General features: G+C 36.1%; 1 protein-coding gene across 1 annotated transcript in view; it reads right to left on the reverse strand.

Annotated features, from left to right (window-relative positions):
- TICRR (TOPBP1 interacting checkpoint and replication regulator) overlaps window positions 1-15191 on the reverse strand; it is a 42410-nt gene that overhangs the window by 4675 nt on the left and 22544 nt on the right. Inside the window, exons 8-19 of the mRNA XM_069466507.1 lie at window positions 14082-14233; window positions 13150-13250; window positions 12434-12527; window positions 12260-12339; window positions 11848-12087; window positions 10905-11001; window positions 7490-7547; window positions 5383-5529; window positions 3517-3607; window positions 2257-2315; window positions 1313-1447; window positions 601-758 (exon numbers count right to left, since the gene is read on the reverse strand). Coding sequence (XP_069322608.1) covers window positions 601-758; window positions 1313-1447; window positions 2257-2315; window positions 3517-3607; window positions 5383-5529; window positions 7490-7547; window positions 10905-11001; window positions 11848-12087; window positions 12260-12339; window positions 12434-12527; window positions 13150-13250; window positions 14082-14233 — 1412 coding nt within the window. The remainder of the gene's footprint in view (window positions 1-600; window positions 759-1312; window positions 1448-2256; window positions 2316-3516; window positions 3608-5382; window positions 5530-7489; window positions 7548-10904; window positions 11002-11847; window positions 12088-12259; window positions 12340-12433; window positions 12528-13149; window positions 13251-14081; window positions 14234-15191) is intronic.

A 15191-nucleotide genomic window follows, 5' to 3' on the forward strand; every position in this document is an offset into this window, starting at 1 on the left:
TTTGAGAGGGAAAAGGCGGTTGAAATGTTTCAGGTAGAAGTGAACCAGGGTAGGAATTGCAGGGATGGAGAAGAGGGGGTGGATATGGGAGTCAGTTTGTAAATAAAACGGGCAGGGCTTGATGGATTGGCTATGCCCAGGGGAGGATGACTGCCAGGTTTCTAATGTGGGTGACTGTATCGAGTGGGCAATCAAACAGAGACAGATGAGTGACTGCTATACGTTTTGGAATGAGATCTATATATATATATATAGAGAGAGAGAGAGAGAATATGATAAAAAAAAATATATAGTGTATTTTACATATGTGTGTGCGTATGTGTAGTGTATGACATGAATGACAGCTGAAGCCAAGAGAGTAGATGAGACCATCTCTTTCTCCTCCCCACCACTGTGGCTTCAGCCAAACCTGTTGCTTTTTTAAGTATCCACGTGCCCAGTAATCATTCTCGTGGCTCACCCCAACCACCCCAAATCTCTATCATTACCTGTAGATCACCTGCTTTCTCTTCCCTGATGGACACTATGGGTTCCTTGGCCATGTCTTTTGCTTGTGTTCCATGAGACTATACAATTTTAAACATTACAGAAACTTTATACCTGGTAAGCTGTAGGTATCTCTGAACCCAACGTGTTTCTTGAAGGCCTTTTAATTAGGGCTGAACCCTTCTCTGAGGAGCTGATCATCTCAGACACTGCCCCAAAAAGAAGCCTCTTGGGAGACCGAATACTTTGAACTGGAGAATTTTCTCTTTGGTCTGCAAGTCAAAAATAGCAATAATATTTAATTCTTTCTCAACTCCTGCCCTCCCAATTCTATTAAAACAGCCAGTCTGTACAAGAAAGAAGACAATTATTTTTGAGAGCAACTGGGGAAAAAAATCCCACCTAATTATGCCAGCAATGTAATGATTGTTGGCTTCCTGAATTTTAATAAGACTGCATATTAACCCTAGCTCCTATGTTAGAAAATGTGGGCAACTGAAATAATTTATAAATATAAAAACATGTAACTATTCACCATGCTAATCATGGATAAAAGAATGAATAACATAAAAACAGATATCACCTTCCACCTGGGATACTTACATACCTCAGGATTTGGCTGTATCATGAAAATTATGGTTAATTTCTTCTTGACATGAATCCAAGGGATGACTTATTACAAAGGATATGGATTTTTCTAGTTATTGCCCTGAACCTCAACTACACATGCCTATTCTACTTTCCAATGTCAAGAAAGAAAATGTCACATTTCAAGCTTTTTTTCCCTAAAGCAGACTAGTGAAGACAGATGGGCCCGTGTCGTTACCTGACTTGTCTTGCTGGAATGAGTAGACTCTTTGCACACTTCGAGACTTTGGCTGAGACAAAGAATAGAAGGAACCAGAATTTGTCCTGCTAAGTGACAACTGCTTGATTCGAGGACTTCGTCTCAAATTTATTTCTGTAAAACCAGAACCACAGTAAGTAACTAGGAAGAACTATAAGCTTGATATTTTCCCATGTTGTCAGAAATGGGCAAAATTTATACAATACCACATACAAGATGGAAATTCAACAAACCACTGGCTTTTAAGAGGCTTCTGAAGTATTGCTTAAAAAGCTAAGAGGGGTTTGATACCTGGTCCCAACAAACATATTAAAAAAAAAAACACTGACACAAAAGACTGTCATCTTCAGAAGTCTTATAAATTGCCACCTTTAAGCATAATGTAGGGTGAAAAAAGGTATGTGTGACTTTTGCTGAAAAAATGCAGGTTAGGTCTCCTATGTATAATATATATTACATATTTGTATAGAAATAATAGCAGTAAGAATGTATGTTAAAATGTTAACAGAGTATTCCTGAGTTGCGGAATTATCAAATGATTTTTAAAATTTTGGCTTCTCTATATTTTCTGATTTTTTCCACAACAAATATGAATTACTTGAACAATTAAAAAAAGAAGTTAGTTTTTAAAAACCCCTCCTTTATCATGTATATTTTTAAAATAAGCCACTGTACAACACAGTAGCTTAGCCCTCACTCTGAATTGGAAATCTATTGTGTAAAATTATTTCTTCTCCAGAAATTCTCGCTAAATTCTGTGTAAAAGAACAGTCACTTAAATACTTACTGAGCTATATTGCGGACCCAGAGCCATCACAATTTCTGTAAAATATCTTAAGATATGCAGAGTGACAATACAAGTGCAGAAAGGTTTTCACAGAAGCTAGGTAGAATGCATTAAAAAAAAAAAAGGTGACACTCACCATTTCCCTTTTCAGGGGACTCTTCAACAACATCAATATCAAGACCAGGATCGGAGGATCTTGAGGAACAATAAGCACAAAGATTATTCGATACCACTTGTAATCAATGCACATTAAAGAGAGAGACAGCTTCTCATCTAACAAAGTAACAAAGACACAGGGTTTGATAACACAAATATTGATCAGCACTCTCATTCGATTATTGTTCAGAGTGAGATGGTTAGAATGTTTATTTTTTCAAAGCAATTTGACATCAAAATTTACTTAAAAATAGATTAATACTTTAAATTCCACTAATGTTTTAAAAAATTATACTAAGTAGCAGACTGCAACAGTAATGAGCAGCAACATTCAAATTTCTGTTTAAGAGCCTTAATTTCTGCCAATTTGTCAAGGGCTTTATTTAAAAAATCAGTTAAAAAAATATATATCCTCTGATCCACTAATTTCACTTTTTGCATCTTAAACTTTCACAAGTGTGTAAAATTTGTACACAAATAATGTCAAGATGGATTCTTGACAAGATGAAGTGGCACACTTCTCCCTATTCCCCTTGAAAATACAGCCCCAAACCCCTTGGCATTATATATAAAAGAAACGGAAGACGACTCTGACAGGTGGAGAGAAGATATCTGGCTTGGGACCTCAGGGCCTTCACAATAGACAGGGTAGTGAGCTCCCTGGGTTTTCTTTTTGCTGCATATGCCCCAGGGCGGGTGCAGGAGAAGTTGACAACCTGGATATACCAACAGGAATAGATAAAAAGTGCCCAAGGAAAGAGCTCTCTCAAGCTGAAGCAGCAGGAAAGCAGCAGCCAAGCAAGACAAAAAACTTTCAGATGATAACTACCCTACTCAGCCAAGCACCATGGAAAAAACTGCAGCCCTACCCACACCTCCATCAGCAAAGGCCGAGTTGGGATCCTAGACTTCCAGCCTTCCCCATGTCAACAGATGAATGGATTTAAAAATTGTGGAATATCCATTCGATGAAATACTACTCAGCAATAAGGTATGAACTATTGCATGCAACAACATGGATAAAACTTAAGACAATTATGCTGGGTGAAAGAAGCCAGATAAGAGTACACTTTGTATGGTTCTCTTGCCCTCATACAGAGTTTATAGAATGCTCTTTGGGTGTAAGCAATGCAGTTAAGATTTAAGTCGCACAGGTTAAGAGAAGGCAAGCAGTGGCCGGCAAGGTTGTTATGAAGGTGGTGTGGGTGTGTGAAGAAGCCTGGACAAGGACGTCACTCACCTGCCCTTGATTTGTCTCTGAAGCAGCCTTCTGGGGATTTGCTTATGGACTGGCGTCTCGGCCACATTCTTAGTCAGCAGTTTATGATAACCTAAAATGTAAACGCAGCCTCAATTATAAATTTCACTTAACCTTACCGAGAAGCAGCAGTAAGACAGAGGGAGCTGTTTGATGCCTATATGGCTTGTCACCTAGCTGGACTGGAGGTTCAATTTAGATAAAAAGACATAGCTTGAAAGTAAAAGGATAGGAAAAGAGGTGGGGTGGTTATATTATCATCAAAGCTGTAAAAGGTTACAAAAGATAAAGTACATTACATATTGATAAAAAGTTCATTTGATCAAGGAGATGTAACAATTATAAACATATACACACCAGACAAGAGTCCCAAAGTATATGTAGCAAAAACTGACAACTGAAGGGAGAAATGAATAATTCAACAATAATAGTAGGAGACTTTAATATTCCACTTTCAATAATGGATAGAACAATTAAACAGAACTTCAACAAGGAAACAGAAAACTTGAACAACACCATAAACCAACTAGACCTAACACATACACCTAAAGAACACTTCACCCAACAAGAGCAAAATACACTTTCTTCTCAAGCACACATGGAATATTCTCCAGGATAAGCCAAATGTTAGACCATAAACCAAGTTCCAAATTTAGGATTGAAATCATACAAAGTATGTTCTCCAATCACAATAAAATGAAACTAGAATCAATAACAAGTGAATCTGGGAAACACAAATACATGGAAACTAATAAGCTGCTAAATACCAATGGGTCAAAGAAGAAACCACAAGGGAAATTAGAAAATATTTTGAGATGATGAAAATGAAAACACATCATACAAAATTTACAAGATACAGATAAAGCAGTGCTTTGTGGTTCTAAATGCCTGTATTAAAAAAGGAAGATCTTGGCTGGGTGCAGTGGCTCACGCCTGTAACCCTAGCACTCTGGGAGGCTGAGGCAGGAGGATTGTTTGAGATCAAGAATTCCAGACCAGGCTGAGCAAGAGCGAGACCCTGTCTCTACTAAAAATAGAAAAAGTTAGCTGGGTGTGGTGGTGTGCACTTGTAGTCCCAGCTACTCAGGAGGCTGAGGCAGGAGGATTGCTTGAGGCCAGGAGTTTGAGGTTGCAGTGAGCTATGAAGATGCCACTGCATTCTATCCTGGGGGACAGAGTGAGACTGTATCTCAAAAAAAAAAAAAAAAGGATCTCAAATCAATAATCTAAACTTCACCTTAAAAAATTTGCAAAACAGCAAACTAAAACCAAAGCAAGTAGAGGTAGGAAATGAGATAGAGATTAGAGGCCAGGCACAGTGGCTCATGCCTGTAATCCTAGCACTCTGGGAGGCCGAGGCGGGAGGATTGTTTGAGCTCAGGAGTTCAAGACCAGCCTGAGCAAGAGCGAGACCCCGTCTCCACTAACAAAATAGAAAGAAATTAGCTGGATAACTAAAAATATATATAGAAAAAATTAGCATGGCATGGTGGCGCATTCCTGTAGTCTCAGCTACTCGGGAGGCTGAGGCAGTAGGGTTGCTTGAGTCCAGGAATTTGAAGGTTGCTGTGAGCTAGGCTGACACCATGGCACTCTAGCCTAGGCAACAGAGTGAGACTGTGTCTCAAAAAAAAAAAAAAAAAAAAATAGAGATTATAAAAACAATAGAGAAAAGTCAATGATACCAAAAGTAAGTACTTTGAAAAGATCAACAAAATTGACAAACTTTCAGCTCAACTAACCAAGAAAAAAAGCAGTAAGACTCAAACTAATAAATCAGGAATGAAAGAGCACTACCAAACTTACAGAAAGAACCCCCTTTTTCTTGGTTACCATGAAATGTAGTACCTTTAGTCTTCTTAAAATTGTCAAGTTTATATTCTAGACCTTCCACAGCTGACACAGAATGGCTTCTAGGCAACCCCCGCTTTAGTGATCTCTTTGCAGGAGAAATCATTTGCTGGTTGAAGAGATTTCTTCGAACTTTAGTCACTTCTGAAAGCATCACCAAAATTAAAAAAAGAAAGAAAGAAAAAAGTAAAAAATTAAGAAAAGAAAAAGCCAAATATTATTACCAATAAATCCAAGAAAAAAAAAAAAAAAGATATCCAAAACAGAGAAGCTGCTTAAGGAAACTACTCTATAGACAGACTACTATATTTACATTTACTAGTAAGATTTCCTTAAATAGTACATTCCTATGATGCATTAAAAGTATTCTTACAAATTCAAAAAAATTTGGTATATTTTTTGCTTGAGGTAGGGGTCCAATATCATTCTTGTGCATGTTGTCTCAGCACCACTTTTTCAAGACCACTTATTCCCCATTGAATTGTCTTGGAGCTCTGGTAAGAATTCAGTTGACCATAATAAATTCTAAGGTGTTAATTCTTTTTTAAATATTAGGTAGACTTCAGCAGTGAAGCCATCTAGTCCTGGGGATTTCTTTGTGGGTAGTTTTTTGATAACTAATTCAATCTTTTCACTTGTTATAGATCTATTCAGATTTTCTATTTCTTCTTGAGTCTGTTTTCTGTAGTTTGGGTCTTCCTAGGAATTTGTCCATTTCATCTAGGTTATCTAATTTGTTGGTATACAGTTGTCCATAGTATTCCATTACAAATTCAATTTAAATACAACTTCTAGGAACACAAGGAAAGCCCACATCACTTATTAAATTAAAAGCTTTACTCACTGTAAGTCAAAGGATGGCTAATATAGGTCACAGTCACTTTTTATTTTTGATTATTTTTCTGATTATTTTTCTCATCTTGGACCTTTTTGTTGCTTTGTATTCAGCTCAGCCTTGAGTAGAGAAACTGTTCAATTCGACAGATTTCATTCTTTTTCTCACTATTTTACTGATCTGCTGTATTATTTTAAATTTTCTTTTTGACTCCAAAGCATGAGAGTTTAGACTCAAAGTTATAAAAAATAGCTGAAAAATTGAGAAATACTTGACAAAGCTAGTAAGATGACACCTTAATCTTAAGTAAGATAGCTTAGTGGAGGCGATTTAAAAAGTCACCAAGGGTGAATTCTTCTAAGAGCAAACACTTAAATAAAAACCAAATAATCCAGGATCCATAAACCAGGAGCAGGCCTTTTGTTTACCCACCAATGACAAAAACATTAAGAACATCAAAAACACACAACAAAGTTTCAAAAATTGTTACTCTATCTTCATTATAAGAGTTACTGTTACCTGACTTAAGCTGTCTGTGAAACTGATTTATGACCTTCAAGCCAAATTTGATTTGTTATTTTCTATTTTTCCCAATGTTTTGAAAAGTTTAATATCTACAGAAACTTTCAAAGAATAAAATAAACATATACTCATTGCTAAAATTCACCAACTGTCAACAATTTTTTTCTCCATCTCTCTCTCTGCTTATATATAATTTTCCCTCCTGGACACTGGAGAATAAGTTGCAAACATATAATTGTTCCCTAGAGGTCAGCATGTATCTCCCAAGAACAAGGACATTCTCCCACATAACCCCAATGCCATTATTACACTCAAAATATTTTTAACATTGATACAATATTATCTAGCATAAATTCCTTCTTCAAATTGCTCTAATTGTTTCAATAATATCTTTTCTAGCTTGTTTCCCCCTAAATTTTAAGATCCAGGTGGGGATCGTGAAAGTGCATTTAGCTGTCATGCTCAAACTCCTTTCATATAAAACAGTTCTACTGCCTCTTTTCTTTCTTTTTGCTTTCGTAAAATGGTGTTTTTAAAATATTTCAGGCCAGTTATTTTGTAGAGTACAATATTTTAAGACCATGTAACCACATTATTTCCCTGGGGTATGGTATTAGGACATATATTATTAATCAACAATGTTATAAAGCCACAATTTAAAACTGTATTTAGCTGTTTAAATGCACACAATCAAGATAATTCGTCATTCTAGTGGATAAATGCATACACTGAGAAAACAAAGTATACCTTGTACCGTATCTTTCACTGGGAGTGGAGGCTGCTGAAGAGCAGGGTGAGAGTTCTCCTGAAAGATGAAAAAAATCCAAAAAGAAAATTTAAATAGGCATTCATTAAAATAAAAAAATAAAAATTTCATATGAGCCCTTTGACCCTTGCAAGTTCTCTTTAGAATGCACAAAAATAGATATATTCCAAAGACACTCCCAGCTGCATCGTAATAATATAAAACAGAAACACCATAAATGCCCATAAAAATAAAACAATTAAATAAAGTATACACCCATCCAATACAGACATTAAAAGAATAAGTAAGACCTATATATACAGGTTGAGCATCCCTAATCCTAAAACCTCCAAAATCCAAAACTTTTTGAGAACTGACATGACACTCAAAGGAAATGTTCATTGGAGTATTTCGGATTTCCAAATTTGGGATGTTAAACCAGCAAGTATACATAATGCAAATATTCCAAAATGCAAAAAAAAATCTGAAGTCTAAAATACTTCTTGTCCCAAGGATTTTGGATAAAAGATACTCAACCTGTACTAGCAGAGAAAAGAGATCTGTGTGATGGGGAAAAAGAAAAAATAAATAAAAGCAAAAAGCAGAATAATAAGTACAGTAAATCTTTTTTAATGTTTATGTATATGTGTGTATACAACAGATATGTATACAGTTTTGTTGTTATTGGTACCTACAGAAAACGGCCTGGAAATATACACAACAAAATGTCATTGGTGATTACTTCTGAAGAATGGATGAGAAGGGACACTCTAATTTTTAACTTTATGTTTCAACTTTATATCTTTTATATCTAAAAAGTAAGGGAAAAGTCATATAAATTGATTAGAGACTGGCTATTGTCAGGAACATATCTGTATCAAACTGCTATTTACTTGCTATTACAGTAGAGGATTCAAGAGTGTAAACCTTAGTTGCACCTAAACAATGGAATGATTTTTAAAGTTTTGGTTTTTTTTATGCCATTGTAATAATTGAAGCATGCATGTGCAGAAACTTAAATGATCTCAGTGATACAACCAAGGTCTTGCTGATAAGAAATGAAACATGGAGGCCGGGCGTGGTGGCTCACGCCTGTAATCCTAGCACTCTGGGAGGCCGAGGCGGGTGGATCGCTCGAGGTCAGGAGTTCGAGACCAGCCTGAGCAAGAGTGAGACCCCGTCTCTACTAAAAATAGAAAGAAATTATATGGACAACTAAAATATATATATATACAAAAAATTAGCCGGGCATGGTGGCACATGCCTGTAGTCCCAGCTACTCGGGAGGCTGAGGCAGTAGGATCGCTTAAGCCCAGGAGTTTGAGGTTGCTGTGAGCTAGACTGACGCCACGGCACTCACTCTAGCCCGGGCAACAGAGTGAGACTCTGTCTCAAAAAAAAAAAAAAAAAAAAAAAAAGAAATGAAACATGGTAATTCTTGGTCATTTATATTGGTTGGTAATAACTCTTTTAAAGAGTTAAATTACAATGTAAAAATATGTTGTACATCCAATTTCCTAATCCAGAGGTCAGCAAATCTGGGCCACTTCTTGTTTTTGAAAATAAAGTTTTATTGAAACACAGCCATGCCCATTTGTTCATATATCATCTCTGGCTGCTTTCCTACTACAACAGGATAATTGAGCAGATGTTACAGAGACTACATGGCTTGCAAAGGTTACAACATTTACTATCCAGCCCTTTACAGAAAGAGTTTGTCAACCCTTGTTAATCCACATAACTGAAAGAAAAAGTAGGAGAGTATGTCCAGGAGGTACTAGGGCAGGATCAAACCCTTTTTTAATCACGGTGCTCTTTTGGAGTTAAGATATGCAAAGAAATCAATATGTATTAATGTAACTAATACAGACATAATTAATATTATGTGTCTACACTTACACTACAAGTTCATTGCTTTTGAGTTAACTATATTGATCCTTCAAAGGACTCAGATTTATTCTATTAAAAACTTAACATCTGGTATTTCTGTTAAACAACTGTCACTTATCTATGGTACTGACTTTGAAATGAGAAAATATTACTTATCAACCAAAATCAAATCCTGATCTCAGTAAATCTGGTATTAAAGAAGCAAACTGTCTTGGCCAATCTAAAACAAAAGTTTCAAAGAATCCTAGAAAGATCTGCAAATCATTGTAAAATCTAGTCAGAATAAAGGTCTGATGACTCTTGGCCATCCACTTTTGGATTTTATACTCTTCAATCAGGATTGTGAAATACATAAGATTTGCATTTTATTCACAGGTGAGGTATAGTAAGAAAATGAACACCACTAACTGTTTTTATTTTTTGATTGGATTGGATTCAGAGTGAACACCATTAAATCTCAAAAGAAATCCCACCCCCAACTCCAAAGGACAGCTATAAACATCTAGAAACAGAGAACAAACCATTATCGTAATGATTAATGCTTCTAAAACTAGTTCTCATAGAATTTTAACTTTTCTTGGATAGTTCATGCAGCTTAAAAGTTCCATTGTATTTTTAGTCTCCCTTCTTTCCTTAGCAAGACATTAATTCCACTGAGTAAATAGATTCCAGCTAGAGTTCTTTTTATTGCAACCAATAAAAACCTCAAGTCCTTCTATCATCAACTGCCACAGAAAAATCAATTACAATATTCCCTCCTTATCTGAGGTTTCACTTTCCTGCAGTCAACCACAGCCCAAAAATGGGTGAATACAGTATAAGATATTAATATTTTGAGAGAGAGAAACCACATTCACATAACTTTTATTACAGTATATGGCTATAATTATTTTTGTTATTAATTATTGTTAGTCTCTTACTGTGCCCAATTTATAAATTAAACTTTATCATAGGTATTTATTAATATGTACAGGAAAAAACAATATATATAGGGTTCATTCAATACTATCCACAGTCTCAGGCATCCACTAGGGTCTTGGAATGTATCCCCTGCAGATAAGGTGGGACTACTGGCTTCATGACAGTCATCTTCTTTTTTTATTTTTAAAATTGTTATTGAAGTAAAACATAACTTACTGAAAAGTACCTCTGGTGGGCAACCAAAGTCCTATTATGATTGTATGTTATTTTTCTATGACTATTTTGTTATTATTTTATGAGTTTTTTTACCTACATTAAAACTTTGAATTAATTTATTCATTCCTAACTTTTACTTGCTGTTTCTCTTCATATTCCACCTCTAACTATCATACTCTTGGGTAAAATGGTTAATCTCTTAACAAATTCGTTTTTCTTGGATTACAGTTTTATACACATTCATAAGAACACTTAGTATTATTTCTGTATCCTCTGAAGTCCCTTTTCTAAAAGTAGAGACTCTGCCTATCATTCTTATTTACTGCGTCAGCTCAAGCTGGAATGATCAATTCTGTTAGTGTAATTTCTTGTCTATTGGAGCTTACTTACTTTTTTTGTAGCTCTCTTGGACACTTTGGGAATTTCAATTTGTCGAAGATTCTGTGAAATCTCAGCAATGCTTTTATGTCTTATTAATGCATTTTTCCTTTTAAAAATGGAAAAAAAACCAGTTATGACACGAGTCTTTATAGAAGTTATATGTAATTAAATTTGCATGAACTATGGTCTAAAATAAAATATTATTTAAAGAAAAGCCTGTTATCTTGGGGTTGGCCTGGATTTATAACAAAACAAGGCAACCCCAGAATTTCCTAAAGTTATTCCTATAAATTCAACTAATTATGAACAATGAAAAGCATCAAGGGAAATTTAAAAACTAAGCTGACACCCTAAGCTAATTTTATAACAGGCTCCTAGTTTCTGGAGACCTCATGTGGACAGTAAAGAAAGGCTTTGTGAACTACACAATATAAACAGTCACGTGCAACTGGCATTTCCCTTAGTAACAGACCCCATATATGGCGGTAGTCCCATAAGATTATAATGGAGCATATTCAGAAACCTGATATATAGTAATTGATATTGGCATTGTAGATCAAGTAGGGGAAACGACTCCTATTCAGTAATGGTGCTGGGACATTAGGTTTTCCATATGAAAAAAAAATACATATAAATAAAAATATATATACCATCTAGGTTTGTGTAAGTACACTGTATCATGTTCACACAATGGCGAAATCACCAATGACACATTTCTCAGAACACATCCCCATTATTAAGCAACACACGACTGTATATTCCCTAGATGATATAGGGTGTCAGATGCTCCTTGTTAGGAACTCCAATGGTTGGCTTCTGTGATTTAGACATAAGGACGACTATTAATTCAATAAATTATACAGACAAAGACACAAATGGACTATGGTTTAAATACACCCTTTGTCAGGACCGTAACAGTGCAAGTAATTCCTTTGACTCCTTGAGCTCCTACCTTCTCTTTTTGGCTGATCTGGTACGAAGCGCCTCCAGTTGGTCGGATTCAGTGCTGCCTGACACTGATCTATGAGCACTTGCCACAAAAGGCACAGAAAGAAGGGGTGATTTGTTCTCTTGTGTCATAGAGTCATCACTGAAAAAATCTGTAGGAAGGACACCAGCCAGCTTCTGAGGAATCATAAACCCTAGGCTGTCATAAAGATTTCCAAGTGTCTTTGGGATAGAGTCAATATACCTGTGGAAGAGATTGGTTAAATATGGAACAGAGAGTTACCATCTCACCTGCTCTATTGCCTCCCTCATCCAGCTTGAGAAGTAGCCCTTACAATTTCACAATTCTCAGACAATGCCATACGTAGTTCTTGATAAAACAATTTTAAAGTTAAGTTAGTAGCCATCAAACTCACAGTCTCAAAATTTCCTCCAGAAACTTTGCTAGGTAAGCTGAGTCCTCAGTTAAACACACCGTGCGTAGCAAATCAGTCATCTGAAAGAGATTTTAAACAATTATCATGTGCCCTCTACAGGGAAGCTGAAAGCATCTCGGGCACATCCCCAATGGCACTAAGTTATTTACTTGCCTCCTCCACTATTTGCTCCATATCATCTGTACTTTCAAGTATCGAAGGGCACTGCAGACACATCTCCAAACGAAGAAACACCTGAAGCTGGCACCTTGAGAGAGAAAAATATTTGGTCATATCTACTTTGAATGCCACTTAACAGAAAGCTCCTTCCTTAAGCATAGATCTGTTTACATAAGAAACAACCACCAGGCCGGGCATGGTGGCTCACGCCTGTAATCCTAGCACTCCAGGAGGCTGAAGCGGGAGGATTGCTTGAGGCCAGGAGTTGAAATCAGCCTGAGCAACAGTGAGACCCAGTCTCAACAGAAAAACAGAAAAATTAGCCTGGCGTGGTGGCATGTGCATATAGGCCCAGCAACTCAGTAGGCTGAGGCAGGAGGATCGCTTGAGCCCAGGGGTTCGAGATTGCACTGAGCAATGATGACGCCACTGTACTCTAACTACAGCCTGGGTGACAGAGCGAGACCCTATCTCCAGAAAAAAAAAAAGAAACAACAAAACAATAATCCAAAAGGGGAAGAGCCAGTGCCTTCTCTAAGTACTGATGTGGTTATTAGAGAAATGGGTGACTCAAACTGCACATTAGGACATCATAAAAATCAGCTACAAAAGCAACTTTAAGCAACTGGCAATCTATTTTAAATGGATGCGAGCAAATCTCAGAGTTTTGTTTGGAGTTAATGGTTAAAAAAAAAAAAGTAGTTACTTACTCTCTGACTTTGTCTTCCTTGTCCAGTTTTTTCCCTAGGTTCTGTCGAAGACTTTTGCTAGTTTTTAAGAGGTTACTTTTTACTTGATTCAGGTAGTTCACCTGAAAATACAAAATTATTATATAGGAGAATATTAAGCTACTCATCATTATTTCTAATTTCTTTCACAGTTGACTAATATCCCAAGAAGCAAAGTATATTCCCTTACAAATTTCCCTCTTCTTTCATTTGAATTAAAAATAGTGAAATGAATATTCCCTTATATCTTTAAAAAGAACATGGTAAAAAAAGTATTAATATTTGAGAGCAAATGGGCATGGATAAAGCAAGCCTGCAGATCTGAACTGTCTAAAAAGGAAGGTTCCACAAAGTAGTGATTGAGAAGCCTGAGTATTATAAACAAATCCTCTTGTTTGCTTTAAAGAAGGAACCCGGCTTTTGTCATTGAACATGAATAAAAACAATGAACATGGTCTAAAACAGTGTTATTTTGTAACTCTCCTAGTGCATAAGAATCATCTAGGGAATCATGTGTTTTTTAAAAGTACAGATGCCCAGGTCCCTATCTAAGAGATGTGTTTCAATTAGTCTGGAGGGAGCCAGAAATCAGCATTTAAAAAAAAATGTTCTAGTTCATTCAAAAGTGCAGCCGGGATTAAAAAACACTGGCTTTATTTATGCAGCTAACAAATGGCTCAAATGAGGAAAGTTTTCATTAGGAGAGAAATACACTCACCCTGATTCTCTGATTTCTGCCTTATCAGTTCACCATATCTACCTTCCAAGATCTAGAATTATACTCATTCTCTCTCTCATCTCATCATTTTTGAATCATGTATGGAATAGACATTTTTCCGAGACATATGAACCAAACCCACCAAAAACCAACCAACCACTACATCTATGACAAACAATAACAGCTGGACCCTTACTTCTAATTCTTTGGTGTCTTTTGATTTTAGGAACATTTTAATAGTTGAGATCATGTTCCGAGCACATGAATACAACTTGATTTCTCCTGTGGCCACAGTCTTTTGGTAATTTTCACGTATGTAAGATTGTAGCTCCTCCTCAGTTTTAAAATCTGTGAAAAAAAGTAAAATTGATTATCACATCCAGCCCAAGTCCTTGTATTGTTTAAGCCAGTGGATGTCAACTGGGAGAGATTTTTGCCTCCCATGGGACATTTGGCTATGTCTGGATTGTCACGAACGGTGGTGGAGGTGGGGATGTTACTGGCATCTAGTGTGTAGAAGCCAGGGATGCTGTCAAATACCCTTCAATGCATAGGACAGCCTCACAACAAAGAATTATCTGGTCCAAAATGTCAACAGTGTGAAGATTGATAAAGTGCAGAGATAAGTGATTGATTTTAAGGCTCTGTAAATCATATGTACAAGTTAAAAATTTAAGGGTAGGAAAAAATAAAACTTTGTTCACAGATGACATGATTGTCTATGTAGAAAATCTGCAAGAATCAACAACAAAACTGGAACAAATGATTAAAGCAAGGCTGCAGGATACAAGATTAATATATAAAACTCCATTACTTTCCTATATACCAGCAATGTGACGAGTGGAATTTGAAATTAAAAACACATTACCACTTATATTAGCATCCCCCCAAAATGAAATACTCAGACATTAAATCTAACAAAATATGTATAAGATGTATGAAGAAAACTACAAAACTGTGTGAAATAAATCAAAGAACTAAATAAATGGAGACAGATTCCATGTTCATGGATAAGAAAACTTTTTTATTGTCAAGACTTCAGTTCTTCCCAACTCGATCTATAGATTCAATGCAATCCCAATCAAATTCCTAGCAAGTTATTTTGTGGATATCAAGAAACTGATTCTAAAGTTTATATGAGGAGGCAAAAGACCCAGAATAGCTAATTCAATATTGAAGGAGATGAACAAAGTTGGAGGACTGATACTACTGGACTTCAAGACTTACTATAAAGCTACAGTAATCAAGACAATGTGTGTGGTATTGGTGAAAGAACAGACAAATAGATCAATGGAACAGAGTAGAG

The sequence above is a fragment of the Eulemur rufifrons genome, chromosome 3 (assembly GCF_041146395.1).
Source record: "Eulemur rufifrons isolate Redbay chromosome 3, OSU_ERuf_1, whole genome shotgun sequence".
Classification (NCBI taxonomy): domain Eukaryota; kingdom Metazoa; phylum Chordata; class Mammalia; order Primates; family Lemuridae; genus Eulemur; species Eulemur rufifrons.